The 15,197-nt window shown below is 46.2% G+C and overlaps 1 protein-coding gene across 1 annotated transcript; it reads right to left on the bottom strand.

The window, feature by feature from the left end:
• Positions 1-2,971: 2,971 nt before the first annotated feature.
• Positions 2,972-15,197, bottom strand: Tm4sf19 (transmembrane 4 L six family member 19). Its single transcript, XM_032900109.1, has 6 exons — positions 15,060-15,197; positions 8,851-9,052; positions 8,011-8,076; positions 4,968-5,137; positions 4,656-4,839; positions 2,972-3,055 (listed from the first exon to the last, which is right to left on the bottom strand). The coding sequence occupies exons 1-5, from the start codon at positions 15,194-15,196 to the stop codon at positions 4,656-4,658; spliced, it is 759 nt and encodes a 252-aa protein (XP_032756000.1). The 5' UTR covers position 15,197; the 3' UTR covers positions 2,972-3,055.

Raw genomic sequence — 15,197 nt, 5'->3', positions numbered from 1 at the left:
TTCCCAGAACCAGATGCCACGCCTGAGAGGTATGAGGCAGAGTACATAGTCACTGTGTAGAAGGCAGAGGAACGCGGCTGGAGAGGGCTGCACATTTGGGTCTGGGGCAGCCAAGATGAAATATAGGTTTTAGTTAATACCTCGGGAATATGGGGGGTGGGGTGGGGACATTAGCCACATGGAGGTTCGGAAGTGGCCCATATGTAGAGCTGTTAAAGGCATATGAAAATATAAATGCTGTGTGTGTGTGTGTGTGTGTGTGTGTGTGTGTGTGTGTGTGTGTGTACGCCTGCCTTTCATTCAGGAACCCAAAACACTGGGCGGGTCATGAGGAACGAGCTGCCACTGCCAGGATCTTTTGCATAGCATTGAGTAATACTCTACTACAGGTCATGGTGCATCTTCACAGAGGTGGAGAAGGAACTAAGACACCCACCCTCTTTGCTGGACTAACTCTTCAAACTGTCATCAGCACCCATACAACTAAAGTATTCCTCAGTCTTTCTCTGGAGCTCGCTGTTCCTCTCAGCTCTTTGGCAGTTCTTACCACAAGATGTCCAAATTATGATCAATCTGAAAGGCAGGGCAGGGACCAAGGACAAGGAGCTTATCTTAGGCACCTTTGGATGGATTGGATTTGCAGCCTGTGGAGCAGCACAGGCATACAATGGACACTCAGAATGCACTACTCGTTGAACTCAAGTGGGAACTTCTAGTTCTTTGGAAAGTTGGTTATGCCACACAGGTGAAAGGGTGTCTTGCTCAAACAAACACAGTTTCCTGAAGTAGACACAGGTGAAAGAATTTTGGATATAGCAGACACGTGAGAGGACTCTTGATGGAGTATAAATGACCTGGCAGACAGTGGGAGATGAGCACTGTGCTTTGGCTTCGTTTGTTCCGCACTGGTTCACCTTACATAGTGTTGTTGAGCTCAACTTATAACACCGCCATTGAGAGAAACTTTCCCAAGAACTGTGAGGTTCCTGTGGCAGCTTGATGCTTCTGCGACCTCGCCTGGGGCCGATTGGGGAGCCTAGTGGTCTCTTCAGGATTGAACTACAGCTGCCTGGTGTTTGCTTGCTGAAAGGATTGGCTGTAGCTGCTGCTTCATGCCTGTTGTCTGTCTGCCTAGAGGACTGGTCTGCAGCTAAGTCATGTTTGGTAATTGTTACAGAACTGAAATGCTGCCCAAAAAGATCGAGCTCACCCTCAAAGAACTATTGCTGAACAGGTCCACTTCCCCCAGTACCTCTGCTAGGTGGTAGACTAAAGAAGAGAAGTTGAACCCTTATTAAAAGTAGGTTGTGGGCTGGAGAGATGGTTCAGCTGTTAAGAGCACTGACTGCTCTCCCAGAGGTCCTGAGTTCAATTCTCAGCCACCACATGGTGGCTCACAACCATCTGTAATGGAATCCGATGCCCTCTTCTGGTGTGTCTGAAGTGTTACACCAGAAGTGCTACAGTGTTCCCACATACATGAAATAAATAAAAAAAAAAATCTTAAAAAAAAAAAAGGTAGGTTGCAAAGAATTTGTGCCTACATTGAACTCTACTGTATGCTACTGAACAGAATCCTGACGAATTAGTCTGTGAGGGCCCCACTGCCATGTTTCCTCCGTCGGGATGGATTAATCAACAGAAGCCCGTGGTACCAGGTTGCTGAGACAGCTCTCTATTCGACTGACTACGATTCTCCTACCTCGGGTTCCTGAGTGCTGGGGTTATAAGCATGAATTGCCTACCATCCATGGTTTTTTCCTCCTAGAATAAAGATCAAGCTAACAGCTTTGGTTTCCATGGAGACCTGCCTCTTTGGCTTGCACATGGTAGACTCCCTCTGGGTTCTCATGTGGCCTTTTCTTCTCAGGTAACAAGTGAGATCTGGGTCTCTCCTTCCCTTCTCTTCATCCTTTAACGATCTGGGGGTCTGGGGAGTTTCAGTGATTAAGAACGCAACCTACTCTCCCAGAGGTACTGCCGGACTGGCCCTGACCACCAACCACCCAGTAATGACACACAAACAATTATTATTTATTATGTAGCTCATTAGTTTAGGCTATTTCCCAACTAGTGCGTATAGGCCAATTAACCCGTTTATTGTAATCTAAGGTCTGCCACGTGGCTTGTTATTTACCCCTGCTCAGTACTAGCAACTGTTCCTTCTCTGGTTTTGGCTGTGGACCCTCCAGCCTCTGACTCTTTCCCAGAGGTCCTCTCTCTGCCCGGAAGTTCCGCCTTTCCTCTCCTGCTTTGCTATAGGCCGGGCAGCTTTTTATTAAACCAATCAGAAGGGGATGGAGAAGATGTTTACAAAACTCTGAAATGGGTGACGCTTCATAAAAGGAACAATACAGGTTGGGGATTTAGCTCAGCGGTAGAGCACTTGCTTAGCAAGCGCAAGGCCCTGGGTTCGGTCCCCAGCTCCGAAAAAAAACAAAAAAAAAAAAAAAAAAAAAAAAAAAAAAAAAAAAAAAATAAAAGGAACAATACCAGAGTCAGGACTGTACGCGCACCTCCGCAGTACAAAAATCATCATTGATGATAACAAAGATAACCTTTACACAGCGCACAAGAGATCCCAACACAGAGGACCCAGATTTCAATTCCCAGCACCAGCACCCACATGGTAGCTCATGACCATCTGTAAGTATCAATTTCAAGGAACCTCACGCCCTCTTCTGGGCTCTGTAGATACAATCAAGTATACAGGGAAAACATCCACATACACAAAATTAAACTAAAAAATTCGCATTTATTTGTGTATGGGGGTAGGAGTTGGGGGGGGTGTGGGTCAGAGGGCAATTACAGTTCTGCAATATGGATTAAACCCCAGGACTTTGGTTTAGCGCAGGCACTTTTACCTAGTGAGCCATCTCATTGGTCTCTCTTTCTTTTGAACTGGCTTAGGGAAGGTCCCGGTTTTCCTAGCCCCCCCAACCCCCACACCCCTCACTCCTAGGAGCCCCATCTTGAATATAAATGAAGGGTTTTTCTCTTCTCCTGTTGAAGGATGCTTGTAAGATGTTTTATAGGTCAAAGGTTCCTTCTTTCCCTGCTGGGAGAGGAGCAGATTAAAGGAACCTCTTCTGTGAGAAAGGACACTTGTCTGAGGTTTTAGAGATCAAAGTGTTCCTCCCTCCCTATTGGGAAAGGGGTCCTTATTATTTAAAAGCCAGCCCTCAGCCTGCCCCTGGTGAATGCGATTTCAGCCTTCAGACTTTAATAACCCTTGCCTGCCTTGCTCTCTACCCAGCGTTCTGAGGCACTAGCCTGCTCTTAATCACTGGCTAACAAGGGACCCACCAAATCCTCTTCATGCTAATAAGCATGGTCATCTGTAGCTTTCTCCCGGAGTAGTTTCCTTCCTTCCTTCCTTCTCCAGTGTTGGAAACTGACCCAACACATCACTTATGCTGTACCAGTAAACTACTCAACTACTCTCTCAGTTTCCCAGAACTCCCTACCCACTGCCTCCCTTATGCCCTGAGTCTCTTTGCTGGAGACCGGGTCTCAGTGTTGTAGCCCAGGGTGGTCTAAAACTGACGATGCTCCTGGCTGTAGCTCTCAGATCACCAGCTCTTCATGTGAGGTTGCCAATCCTACTGGATCTGGATCTCACCTTTGTGACTGGTATATCTCTGATTACCGTACAAGGCCCTGCCTCCAGTAGTCATACTGGTGAGTAGGGTTTCATTCAGCCTATGATTGAGGAAACACAGGTCTATTAAAACAGTAAACTTCAATTTAGAAGTTAGAAGGTCGGGCTGGAGAGATGGCTCAGCGGTTAAGAGCACCGACTGCTCTTCCAGAGGTCCTGAGTTCAATTCCCAGCAACCACATGGTGGCTCACAACCATCTGTAATGGGATCCGATGTCCTCTTCTGGTGTGTCTGAAGTCAGCTACAGTGTACTCACATACATAAAATAAATAAATAAATCTTTAAAAAAAAAAAAAAAAGAAGTTAGGAGGCAGTGGTGGCACATACCTCTAATCCCAGAATTTAGGAGGCAGAGGCAGGCAAATCTCTTGAGTTTGAGGCCAGCCTGCTCTATGAGCTAGTTCCAGGACAATGGACAGTCCAGGCTACACGGAGAAATCCTGTCTTTAAAAAAGACAAAAAGAGGGCTGGAAAGATGGCTCAGTAGTTAAGAGCACTGACTGATCTTCCAGAGGTCCTGAGTTCGGATCCCAGCAACCACATGGTGGCTCACAACCATCTGTAATGGGATCTGATGCCCTCTTCTGGTGTGTCTGAAGACAGCTACAGTGTACTCACATATAAATAAATAAATATATCTTTAAAAAAAATAGACAAAAAGAACAATAAACAACAACATAAAAGAAGTTGAGGGTCACCTCGCTGTGTGCTTGGGATTAGAAAGCTCGTTATTATCAGGGAGTCCCAACTTCTCTGTGTTAACATGTAGCCAACTTTTATGGGGTTTTTAAGAGGCTGAAGTGAGATCATTAATATACCAGCATTGACTCTGTTGCTGTATCACCATATCAAAGAACACGGCATGACTTTCGGTTCTTGTCATTCCCGCTATGAGCAAGGAAGCCCTGTCATCCTATAGGAAGGCCCAAGAGGGATTCACAACCTATTCTTGCAGAAAAGATTTGGGGGAGCTCACCCTGAGAGCTCCATTACCTAGCGCTTCTCACAGAAGCTGCAGAACAGGCTAAGGATGCTATTGACAAGATGGATGGCCACCAGGAGAAGCTGGAGGAGGCTGATACACAGGAGGACGGAGAAGAAGGCTACGTGCCAAACCACAGCCTTAGAGGGCTCCAGGCAGATGGAGGTCCAGAGCGAATGGTCATACAAATAATTCCTAGATGCAAGAACAAGGTCAGGGGTCAAGAATAAAGAACAAAAGACAATTAGGGAACTCTAATAGAAAACCCAAGATCAGACTTCCCTGGTTCAAATCATGGGTCTGGGCTTACGAGTGACCGTTACCTGTTGTGCAGATCTTTAAAGGGATAGCCGAATTTCCAAGCTTGTGTCTGATTGGAGGATGAAACGTCAAACATGCAAAAGGGACCATCTTTCAAGGCTACTCCGGAAGTGAGAAAGCAAATCATAGCCCCAATCAGAGCCAGGCCACCTGACAATAGACCAACGAACACCTGCAGGAGAGGCAGAGACAGAGCTCACACAGAGCTGTGGTCTGGGGGGAACTGGGGTGACATGGCCAAGTCTTCTCTGGAGGCCAGGCATTCTCCTACCCTTATAACATGTCTACGCATGGCTGATGAGGTGTCTGTTACTGGATAGAGCCAGGATGAGATTGTTGAGAAAGTACAGACAGACAGACAGACAGACAGACAGACAGACACACACACACACACACACACACACACACACACACACACACGGATCTGCGTCTCCTCACTGCTCAGGGTCTTTGGTGGTTGATACCCTCTTGTTCATCTACTGCAGTGTCTCAGCTCTGAGCTAGCAAACTGTTTATTGCATATCCATTTTTCTCCCCTAGTGACAAGCTATCAGTTTTAAATCTCCAAACTTCCCACTCTTGGTCTCTTTTCCAAATCAAGTACAAAAGGCAGGAAGGAAGCAGATAAGGAGTTGACTCCAATGTTACAGGACTCAAACTTGGTTAATCTGACAGAAGCCGAGCACCACGGTTCTCCCAGTGTAGCAAGGGCACATCACTTGGGAATGCATGTTAAAGTGCAGACTCTCTCCAATCCATCCCTGATTTCCTGGGTCAGAAACACAGGATGAGACTGAGCAAATTTGTTTTAGCAAATCCTTCAGAAAATTTGATGTTCATTCAAGATTAAAAGTCACTCGTTCAGGCATAAGGGAACAGAGATCAGTGAATGAAGTGAGTGTTTATATCTAACGTTTTAGCATGGAACTCAGTCAGAGGACTTTCCATGTGTGTGTGTGGGCTGTGGATATCAGCAGAAGAGAAGAGGGAATTTCAATTGAGGATTTGTTTCCATCAGAGTGGCCCATAGGCATGAGTGCATGGACTTTTCTTAACTGTTGACTGAGGCAGGAGGGCCCAGCCCACTGTGGTGGTGCCATCCACGGGCAGGTGATCCTGGAGGTACTGACTGTTAGCCTGGAAGCAAGCCAATAAGCAGCTTTCCTCCATGGTCACTTCTTCAGTTCCTGCCTCTAGGTTTCTGTTTCTTTGTTCATGGTGTTCATAACAGTGGAAGGCAAACTAGAACAAGATGTATGCATATATATACATACATACACATGTGTACACACACACTCTCACATATACATAGAATCCTCACTGATCATAACTGTGTAGCTCAGGATGACCTTGAACTCCTGATCATCCTGTTTCCACCTTCCAAAAGTTGGTGTTAAGAGGTGTTGGTATTCTGTCTAAGCTCCACCCCCACAGTTGCCTGGAAACAGCCAGGTATGCTCCGCCCCACAGTTGCCTGGCAACAGCCAGCTGTGCCTGACTATAAAGGGGGCTGCTTGCTCCCTCCTCTCCCTCTTTGCTCTTCTCTTTGTTCTCTTCTCTTCCCTGCTCTTCCCCTCTTCCCTGTCCCTTCTCTCCCCATTCCCCCCCTTCCCTCCATGTGCTCATGGCCAGTCTTTCCTCTCCTCTCCTCTTCTTCTCTCATTAAACCTTTCCACATGGAACCATGTTGGCTTGGTGTGTTCTGTCTGGGCACGGGCCTTAAACCCCAACATTGGTCCTAACAAGAGGGGTGAGCCACCACACTCAGCTCGAGATCTTTGAAAGTAGAGTTAAAAGAATTAGATATAAACTGGATATAAATTAGATATCAATTGGTGGGTTGCTGGTTGTATTCTCTTTTTAAGGATTTATTTACTCAGTATGCAGTGCTCTCCCTGCATGTACCCCTGCAGGCCAGAAGAGGGCACCAGATCTTATTATGGATGGAGCCACCATGTGGTTGCTGGGAATTGAACTCAGGACCTTTGGAAGAAAAACCAGTGCTCTTTACCTCTGAGCCATATCTCCAGCCCCAGCTGGATTATTTATAACAGAAAAAAAAAGTCTCTAAGTGTGTGGGCACACACATAATCAGGTGTCTGTGTACGTCATACATGTGTGTGATTTGTTTGGTTGTGTGTTGGCTTTAGTGCTGAGATTCCACCCCAGTACCTCAGGCATGTTAGGCAAAGGCTCTACCAGGGAGCTACACCCCAGCCCTCTAAGAAAATACTAAACTAGTCAAGTGCCAGCAAAGTGTGTCACACCTATAATGCCAGTACAGGGGAGACGAGGCAGGAGGATGACAAGTTCAAGGCTAGCTTCAGGCCACTTAGTGAAGACCTGTTTCAAGAACTCCCAAATAGGGATCGGAGAGGAGAAAGATGGTCCAGCCATTAAGAGAGCTTGCTTGCTCTTCCAGAAGATGAGTTTTATTCCCAGCACCCACATAACAGCTCACAACTATCTGGAACTCCAGTCCCAGAGGATCTGACAGCCTCTCCTGGCCTCCTCAGACACAAGGCACACAAGTGGCGCATGAATACACAAGCAGCCAAAACACCAGACACACATGAAATCAGACAATTTAAAAAAAAACCCCTCCTAGAAAGCGAAAGCCCCGGGGTTCGGTCCCCAGCCCCAAAAAAAAGAACCAAAAAAAAAAAAAAAACAAAACAAAACAAAACAAAACAAAAAAAACCCTAAGTAAATATATAAAAAGTCAGCCAGGAAATTTTCTATAAAAGATACACGATTACAGTATATTTAAATCCTACTCATACTACTCAGTATATCAGAGAAAATAGCAGTTTATCACATTTCCGTGGACATCTGTGATTTATTAGCCACTTCTTCCTTTGCCCGGAGCAACTCCCTTCTTACAGATGAGCTGGAAAAATAACACTACTTGTCAAGAGTTTAGAGTTGTTAAAGGGCACAGTTAGGAACTGACTTCGAGCCTGAAAACTAAAACTGCCCCTGGAGCCCTTTGCCTCTAGAGCAAAACATGTGGGAGTTGTGTCAAAGGGGTGGGCTGTTGCTTACCTGCAGGCAGGGTGCACTCTTGCTGAAGCGTCTGGTCATGGAGATGAGAGTTGCTGCCAGGAGTACCTGGAGGGCAGAGAAGTGTGTTACCAGGAGACCGGGTGGGGCCAGAGGGATGCCTCTGTGATTAAGAGCACTGATGTTCTTTCAGAGGACCCAGGCTTGGTTTCCAACACACACCGAGACTTACAGCCTATGACTGCAGTTCCAGGGAATCGAACACCCTCTTCTGGACTCTGAAATTTCCTGCACCCACGTGGTGCATATACATACATACATACATATATACATACACACACACACATACATACATACACACATACACACATACACATATACATACATACATACACACATACATACATACACACATACACATATACATACATAGGTACATCATATAAAAATAAACACATCTGAAAGAAAAGACTGGGTGATTTGCATTTCTCGGGCCATGCACAGCTGTTGCAATGGCCTTACGGCCCAGGTTGCTGGTTTAGCCTGATTTGACTCTGAGGTGCTACATTCATCTAGGCTTCCCGGATCCAAGCTAAAAATCAAGTCCTCCTTTTCTTTTTTCTTTTTTTTTTATATTTATTTATTTATTTAATGCATATTACAGATGGTTGTGAGCCACCTGTAGTTCCTGGGATTTGAACTCAGGACCTCTGGAAGGGCAGTCAGTGCTCTTAACCACTAAGCCATCTCTCCAGCCCCCTCCTTTTCTTTGGACTGTTTATGGCCCCAAACCAACTTGTTGGAATACCCAACACCACCTCCCAGCTCCATTCCTAAAGGAGGTTTTTGGAAATTCCTCCTCCCTGAACCCAAAACACATACCATGAGGCCTCCTCCCCAGAGCCCAGCGCCCAGCATGGCATGCTTGCCAATGAGGCCCCTCATCAGGTAGGTCCCATCCCAGTTAGGAAAGAGGAGTGCAGTGTTGGCACCAGCAGAGCACAGGGATGCGGTCCCCAGGCTCAGCCCCAGGAAGCGGGAACAGGTCCTTGAGCAGGCCACCACGCGGGGAAAGGACAGCATCCTGAAACGATGGGAGAGGGTCACGACCGGGCAGAGATGGCTTCTGTGAACAGGCCATATCAAGGACAGTGGCAGAGGTTTTTAAACAGGCTGCCTTTCTAAGGCTTCCCCAATATATACGACTTCTATCCTCTGTCTTCTGCAGAGCTCTGACTACACACGTTTCCACAGTCCATCATACTTTGCGTGTGCCCTATTAGAACCAGTAAGGTTATTTCTCTATTTTCTTTTAAAATTGTATTACATTTTATTCATTTAGGAAAAAGAGAGAGAGAGAAAAAGTTAGGGGGCATTTGTGTGATACACCACAGATTTAGAAGCCAAAGGACAATATTTCTTTGTTTCTTGTTTGTTGCTTTTCTTTAATTTTTTGAGACAAGGGTTTAAATGTGTAGCCTAGGCTGTCCTGGAACTCCCTCTGTAGACCAGGCTGACTTCGAACTCTCAGAGATCCGACTGCCTCTACCTCCCAGTACTGGGATTAAAGGTATATGCTCCTACCACCCTGCTCAACTTTCTTTGAAGAAAAATTATTTCTCTTATGTATATAAATGTTTTGTCTGCCTGTACATCTATTTTTATACCAGATAGGTCATCTGATCCCCTGAGACTACAGTTATAGATTGTTGTGAGTCACTATATGGATGCTAGGAACTAATCCTCGGGAAGAGCAGCCAGGGCTCTTAACCACTGAGCCATCTCTCTGCCTACAAAGGACAGTTTTTAAGAGTCTGTTCTCTCCTTCCATCATGTGGGTCCCAGAGGTTGAGCTTGTCAACTCATCAGGCTTGGTGGCAAGAACCTGCTGGATCATCTCAACAGCCCAGTGATTGTTTCCATCTAATCAAGCTTTGAAAGGCGTCAATCAAGATGCCCGTTTTCCATGCTTCTTGTCAGTAGAAGTATTTCAATGTTGTTGTTTGTGTTCTTTGATTTGTTTTTGGGACGGGGTCTCACTATGTAACCTTGGCTGGTCACTCATGTAGAATAAGTTGGCCTCAAACTCAAAGCGATCTGTCTGCTTCCCAAGTGCTGGGATCCAAGGCATGTGCCACCACACCTGGCTGTCAGCGGTGTTCTTTGTGGCTTGTCCAGTGTGTAAGAAAAAAAAGAGCCATCAACAGGAAGTAACATTATTCAAAGATAATCTTGTTATATATGTAGAAAATCCTAAGCAGTCAACTAAAAATTGCTTGAACCAATAGGTGAATTTAGCAAAGGATATAGAACAAAATATTAATATTGTATTCCATCCTATATACAGGCAAGGTGGAATGTTTACTTTAAAAGATATCTATAGGGCTGGAGAGGTGGCTCAGCGGTTAACAGCACTGACCACTCTTCCAGTGGTCCTGAGTTCAATTCCCAGCAACCACATGGTGGCTCACAACCATCTGTAATGAGATCTGATGCCCTCTTCTGGTGTGTCTGAGGACAGCTACAATGTACTCATATATAATAAATAAATAAATCTTTAAAAAAAAAGATATCTATAATAGCACAAACCAAAAATATCCATGGATATCTTTAACAATGGGTACTGGGTGTGTGTGCTGAGAATCCCATTGGGGGGGAAAAGGAAACCATGAATGACCAAAGCCAGCATGGTTGTGCGTACCTGTAGTCCAACATGGGAAGGCAAGGCAGGAGAAGGAAGATCATATGAGCCCAGGAGTTTAATGCTAACCTGGGGGTGGGGAGGGAGGAGGGGGATGAAGGGACAGACAGACAGACCGACTGACTCTATACCCCCTGCAATTGTTAGAGGTTTGTTTTATTTGAGACAAAGTCTCACTGTGTAGCCTGGTTGAACTGGGCCTCACTATGTAAACCAACCTGGCCTCAAACTCCCAGAGATCAGCTTGCCTCTGCCTTGGGAGTGCATCACCGATTATACCCAGCTTGTTAGCATTTTTTTTTCTTTTTTCTTTTTTTCCAGAGCTGGGGACCGAACCCAGGGCCTTGTGCTTGCTAGGCAAACGCTCTACCACTGAGCTAAATCCCCAACCCCTTAGCATAAATGTACATAAATTGTGAGTGAGGATGAGGAGCAACGGGAAGGGTCCTATGTTGCTGGTGAGAATGGAATGGTTAAACCATTCTGGGAAATAGTGTGGCCCTGTCTTGTGAGTAAATATTCACTTACCAAATCAAGCAGTAATTCCACTGGTTTATGAAAATGCTTGCCCACATGAGCACTGATATTTGAATGTTCATAGTAGCTTTATTCCTAATAGCTAAAATTAGACATATGAAGTAAAAAGAATATAAGTGTGGGGGGCTGCCTGGACTACATGGTAAGTTTCAGTACAGCCCAAGAGTACCAAGAGAGGCCCTGTCTTAAAAACAACACACAAATAAATAAAAAAAAAGACCTCAAACCAAAAATCTTTAGTTAGCCTCTTTTCTACTTGTGTAAGCTATAGTTTATGGTAAGAAGATGGTTGCCAGAAACAGCACTGAAGAGGCAGGCTCTCTCCTCAGCTGGTCTCCACTGCCCTTGGTGGCTTGTGAGTCCCCTCAGCCCATGTTCTCCCTGCTCCCCCAAGCCACCTACTTCCTACTGCAATTTCCCCGTTCTGTGTGGTGAGTGGCCTTTACCCAGCCCTTTCACACTGTCTGGGTCCTGCTAGCAGCTGCGGTGGGTGTGAAGGGCAGCCTTAACCTGAGACCTGGAGGGAAGGGAGTAGTGAGGAGTGAGGAAAAATGAAGCGCCCACCTCCTTGCTCCAGATTCTGCTTCAACCCTTGTCCAGCCACGGAGAGGAAAGGCCCTCTAGAAAACATTCCTCCCTGCCATGCTGGAGGTTGTGGGGTTTCCCCTGGCTTGTACCGAGTCCCTCATCATCTTGTGACCCAGGCAGTCTTCCCTCCTTGCCATTTAAGGGCAGTGCTCTGCTTGTGACATTAACTTAACTCACTACCTCTCAGAAGACTGATTTTGTCAGGGCCCTGGAAGGACTGACTGAAGGGCTGACAGGTTACAGACCATCCAGGAATGTGTTTTGAATCAGGCCCAGGAATTGATGTGCTTATAAAAAGATAAAGAGAGAAGGGATATGTTCTATGGAGGTGTGGTCAGGTATGGGGGAAGGGTGCGTCCGCGGACCCACGTTGAGGCGTCCACCCTGAGGGACCAGCCACACAGCAATGACGGTATAGTATAGAAAAGAGTTTATTTAGGGCATCGGGAGGGAAGTTAGGAGGTTAATAGAGACAGAGAAAGGCAGGGGCGGGTAGGGAGGGAAGGAAGAGAAGTAGAGGCAGGCCATGAGCAAGTGGAGAGACAGGGGGAGGGGAATGGGGAGAGAGTGAGAACAAGAAGGCAAAAGAGGAGCAAGAGAGAGAGAGGAGGGGCAAGCAGCCCTTTTATAGTGAGTCCCTACTTGGCTGTTGCCAGGTAACTGTGGGCGGAGCCTAGACAGACTGCTAACCGGAATGACTTCAGCACCTGCTCAAATCACACGACTGTTTCAAGACCCCCACCAAGTACCACAACCAAACTCTCCTGTGTCATTTCCTCTCAGGAAAGTCAAAGGAAGGGCTGGAACATTAGTGAGCCCGAGCCAGGCCTGGTGGCACACACCTGTAATCCCAGATTTGGGAAAAAGAGTCAAGGAGATTAGGAGTTGAGTTTGAGGCCTACCATGGCTACAAGAGACCCTGCCTTAATGAACAAAGAAACAAGAAAAGATTCTCAGTTATACTGAACTTTAGATAATCAAAAAATGAATAACTCTTGAAGTCAGTCATGTGCTTATAAAAAGATAAAGAAAGGAGGGATATGTTCTATGGAGGTGTGGTCAGGTATGGGGGAAGGGGTGTGATTTCTATCCCAGCACCTCACACATGGGGTTGGAAACAAGAGATTTAGAGTTCAAGGCCAGCTACAATGTGTAATTGAGGCCAGCCTAAGCTATAAACCTAGGCCAAAAAAAAAAAAAAAAAAAAAAAAAAAAAAAAAGACAAAACAAAACCAAAACAAACAAACCCAGATGTAAATAAATAGAGGAAAAACTGCAAACCCAAGTGCAGTGTTTTGGGTGAGTGGAATTTAGAGACCACACAATCAAACACAACAGGCTCACAATGTCTTGGTGAGTGCCAAGCCAGAATTAGCTTGGCCAAGATATAAAGAAGTGGGGAAGGATGTTTTCATGTACTGTCCAGGAGAGCGAATGGAGCAAGAGGACTTTATTCCGGGGCCTGCTTCATAGACATACTAGGGTGGTCCTAGTGTATACACATGAGCATGCCCAGTTAAGTCATCTGAGCAAGTCAAGTCACGTTGTTAACTAAAAGTGAAAAACAAAGGTTTTCAAGGGGGTGGTACATATATGTAGAAGCGATGGGCAGAAATGTCTCTGGGCATGCTCAGCTTGCCACATAAGATTTTAACTGAAAGGGTTGGGGATTTAGCTCAGTGGTAGAGCGCTTGCCTAGCAAACGCAAGGCCCTGGGTTCGGTCCTCAGCTCCGAAAAGAAAAAAAAATAAATAAAAAAGAAAAAAAAGAAAGAAAGAAACCACTATACTCTGAGACAGTCTTCTGTTGCCTTAAAATTAAATAAATGCTGTCTTTTATCCCGCACTTGATCCAACACCCCGGTGCCCCAAGATATCTGGTAGGTCTCTTCATCTCAGTCAGCAAAGCGTCTCACCCGCTCTGCTCCATCCCACATCACACTGCCGATGGCTACTCTCCGAGCCTGGCAACAATCTCTCTACCCATCTAGTTCCCAAGGCAGGTTACCACCATGCTAGACATACACATCCCAACTCCGTGGCAGCCCAGTGTCTCCAGCCGCCACACACTCTCTTAAAGTCAATTAAATCACCACATGAAAGAACACACAACACAATAACCTCTGATCCAATTGATAAGATATAATTGCCCACCTAGACATACAAAGTCCTACACATCCATCCATTAAGAATATTCATAACAACCTGTAAATGTGCACAGAGGAATCTTAACATCAGCCTCCATGTTCTCTCTGCTGCTTCTCTCCTCTCTCCTTGCTTCAGTCTCCTCCTCCTCTCTAAAACTTTTCTCCCACCCATCCTTCCTTCTCGTCCAATGACAGGCCTCGTTCTATCTTGTACCTGCCTTCACCTGTGTGATGACATCATCCTGCAGCCTTCCAAACATGTGAGTCAGATTAGCAGAGAGGTTGGCTCATTTTCTCGTGGTTAGAGGCAGGCGGGATTAGAAGGTCAAATTTGTATTTTTGGTTTGTTTTTTATTGTTGTTGTTGTTTGAGACAGGGTCTCTTGTAGCAGAGACTGGCCTTGAATTTCTGATCTTTCTGCCTCCACCTCCCAAGTGCTAGGACCTCAGGCACACCATCATGATCCAAAGGTCAATTCTTAAAACTAGGCTGTAGAGGAGGTCCTTGTTAGAACCTGAGGTGCAGGCTGTGTGAAGCAATCATCAGCCACTGTCTGGATACAGGAGCACTTGCTTGTGAGGAGAAGCACTTGCCTGGGAGGAGGAGCACTTGCCTGGGAGGAGGAGCACTTGCCCGGGAGGAGGAGCACAAATTCTGTGTCCACTTTCCCTATTTCCCGTCTTCCCCTGCATCCCTCAGTGGATGTTAAGCAAACACCCAGTCAACTGTACTACAGCCTAGGGAGAAAATGGTGGAAAAAATACAGTCCCTTTCCCTGAGGACTATAAAGCTAGGAAAGCAGGCAAAAAGCCAGGAGAATAAAGTCCAGTAAGGGCAGAAGCTCTCACAGGACTGCTTGACCCTTGCCTGTAGGACAAGGCCTCCTAGAAGGAGCACTGTCATGGCGAAACTTGACTATAAGGAGGCACTGGATGGGAAAGGTATTCTAGGCACAGACGGAGGCCTGAAGTTCACCACGACTGTCCACTGAGCAGCAGCCTCGAGTCCCAGTGGTTGAGCGGCAGGGCCAGGACTGCTTTGCAAGACTGGCACTCTTAACGGCTAAGCCCTGCTGCTGTAGGATATATCATGTTAGTGGACCCGTTCATCTCCACTTACCTGTTTCTGATGGCAAGAATCAGGATGGGAGAATAAGAAAGTGAAGGAGATGCTCTGATCAAAATGGGCCGTGGCTCTGGCAGCCCCAGGCAGGATTCCCACAGAGCTGGGCTCGCAGGGTCAGGAAGGTTCTGCATA

The sequence above is a fragment of the Rattus rattus genome, chromosome 4 (assembly GCF_011064425.1).
Source record: "Rattus rattus isolate New Zealand chromosome 4, Rrattus_CSIRO_v1, whole genome shotgun sequence".
In the NCBI taxonomy this organism is placed as follows: domain Eukaryota; kingdom Metazoa; phylum Chordata; class Mammalia; order Rodentia; family Muridae; genus Rattus; species Rattus rattus.
Note: the sequence above shows the minus strand (reverse complement) of the source record. Positions and strands in the feature narration are given on the sequence as shown.

What these genes read in the sequence shown, in the direction of transcription:
- Tm4sf19 (XM_032900109.1), bottom strand. Translation starts at nt 15,196, where the DNA reads ATGCAGAACCTTCCTGACCCTGCGAGCCCAGCTCTGTGGGAATCCTGC. An exon ending in TCTGGGGAGGAGGCCTCATG is followed by an intron (nt 8,077 to 8,850) that starts GTATGTGTTTTG and finishes TCTGCCCTCCAG; the next exon opens with GTACTCCTGGCAGCAACTCT. An exon ending in TTTAAAGATCTGCACAACAG is followed by an intron (nt 4,840 to 4,967) that starts GTAACGGTCACT and finishes TCTTGCATCTAG; the next exon opens with GAATTATTTGTATGACCATT.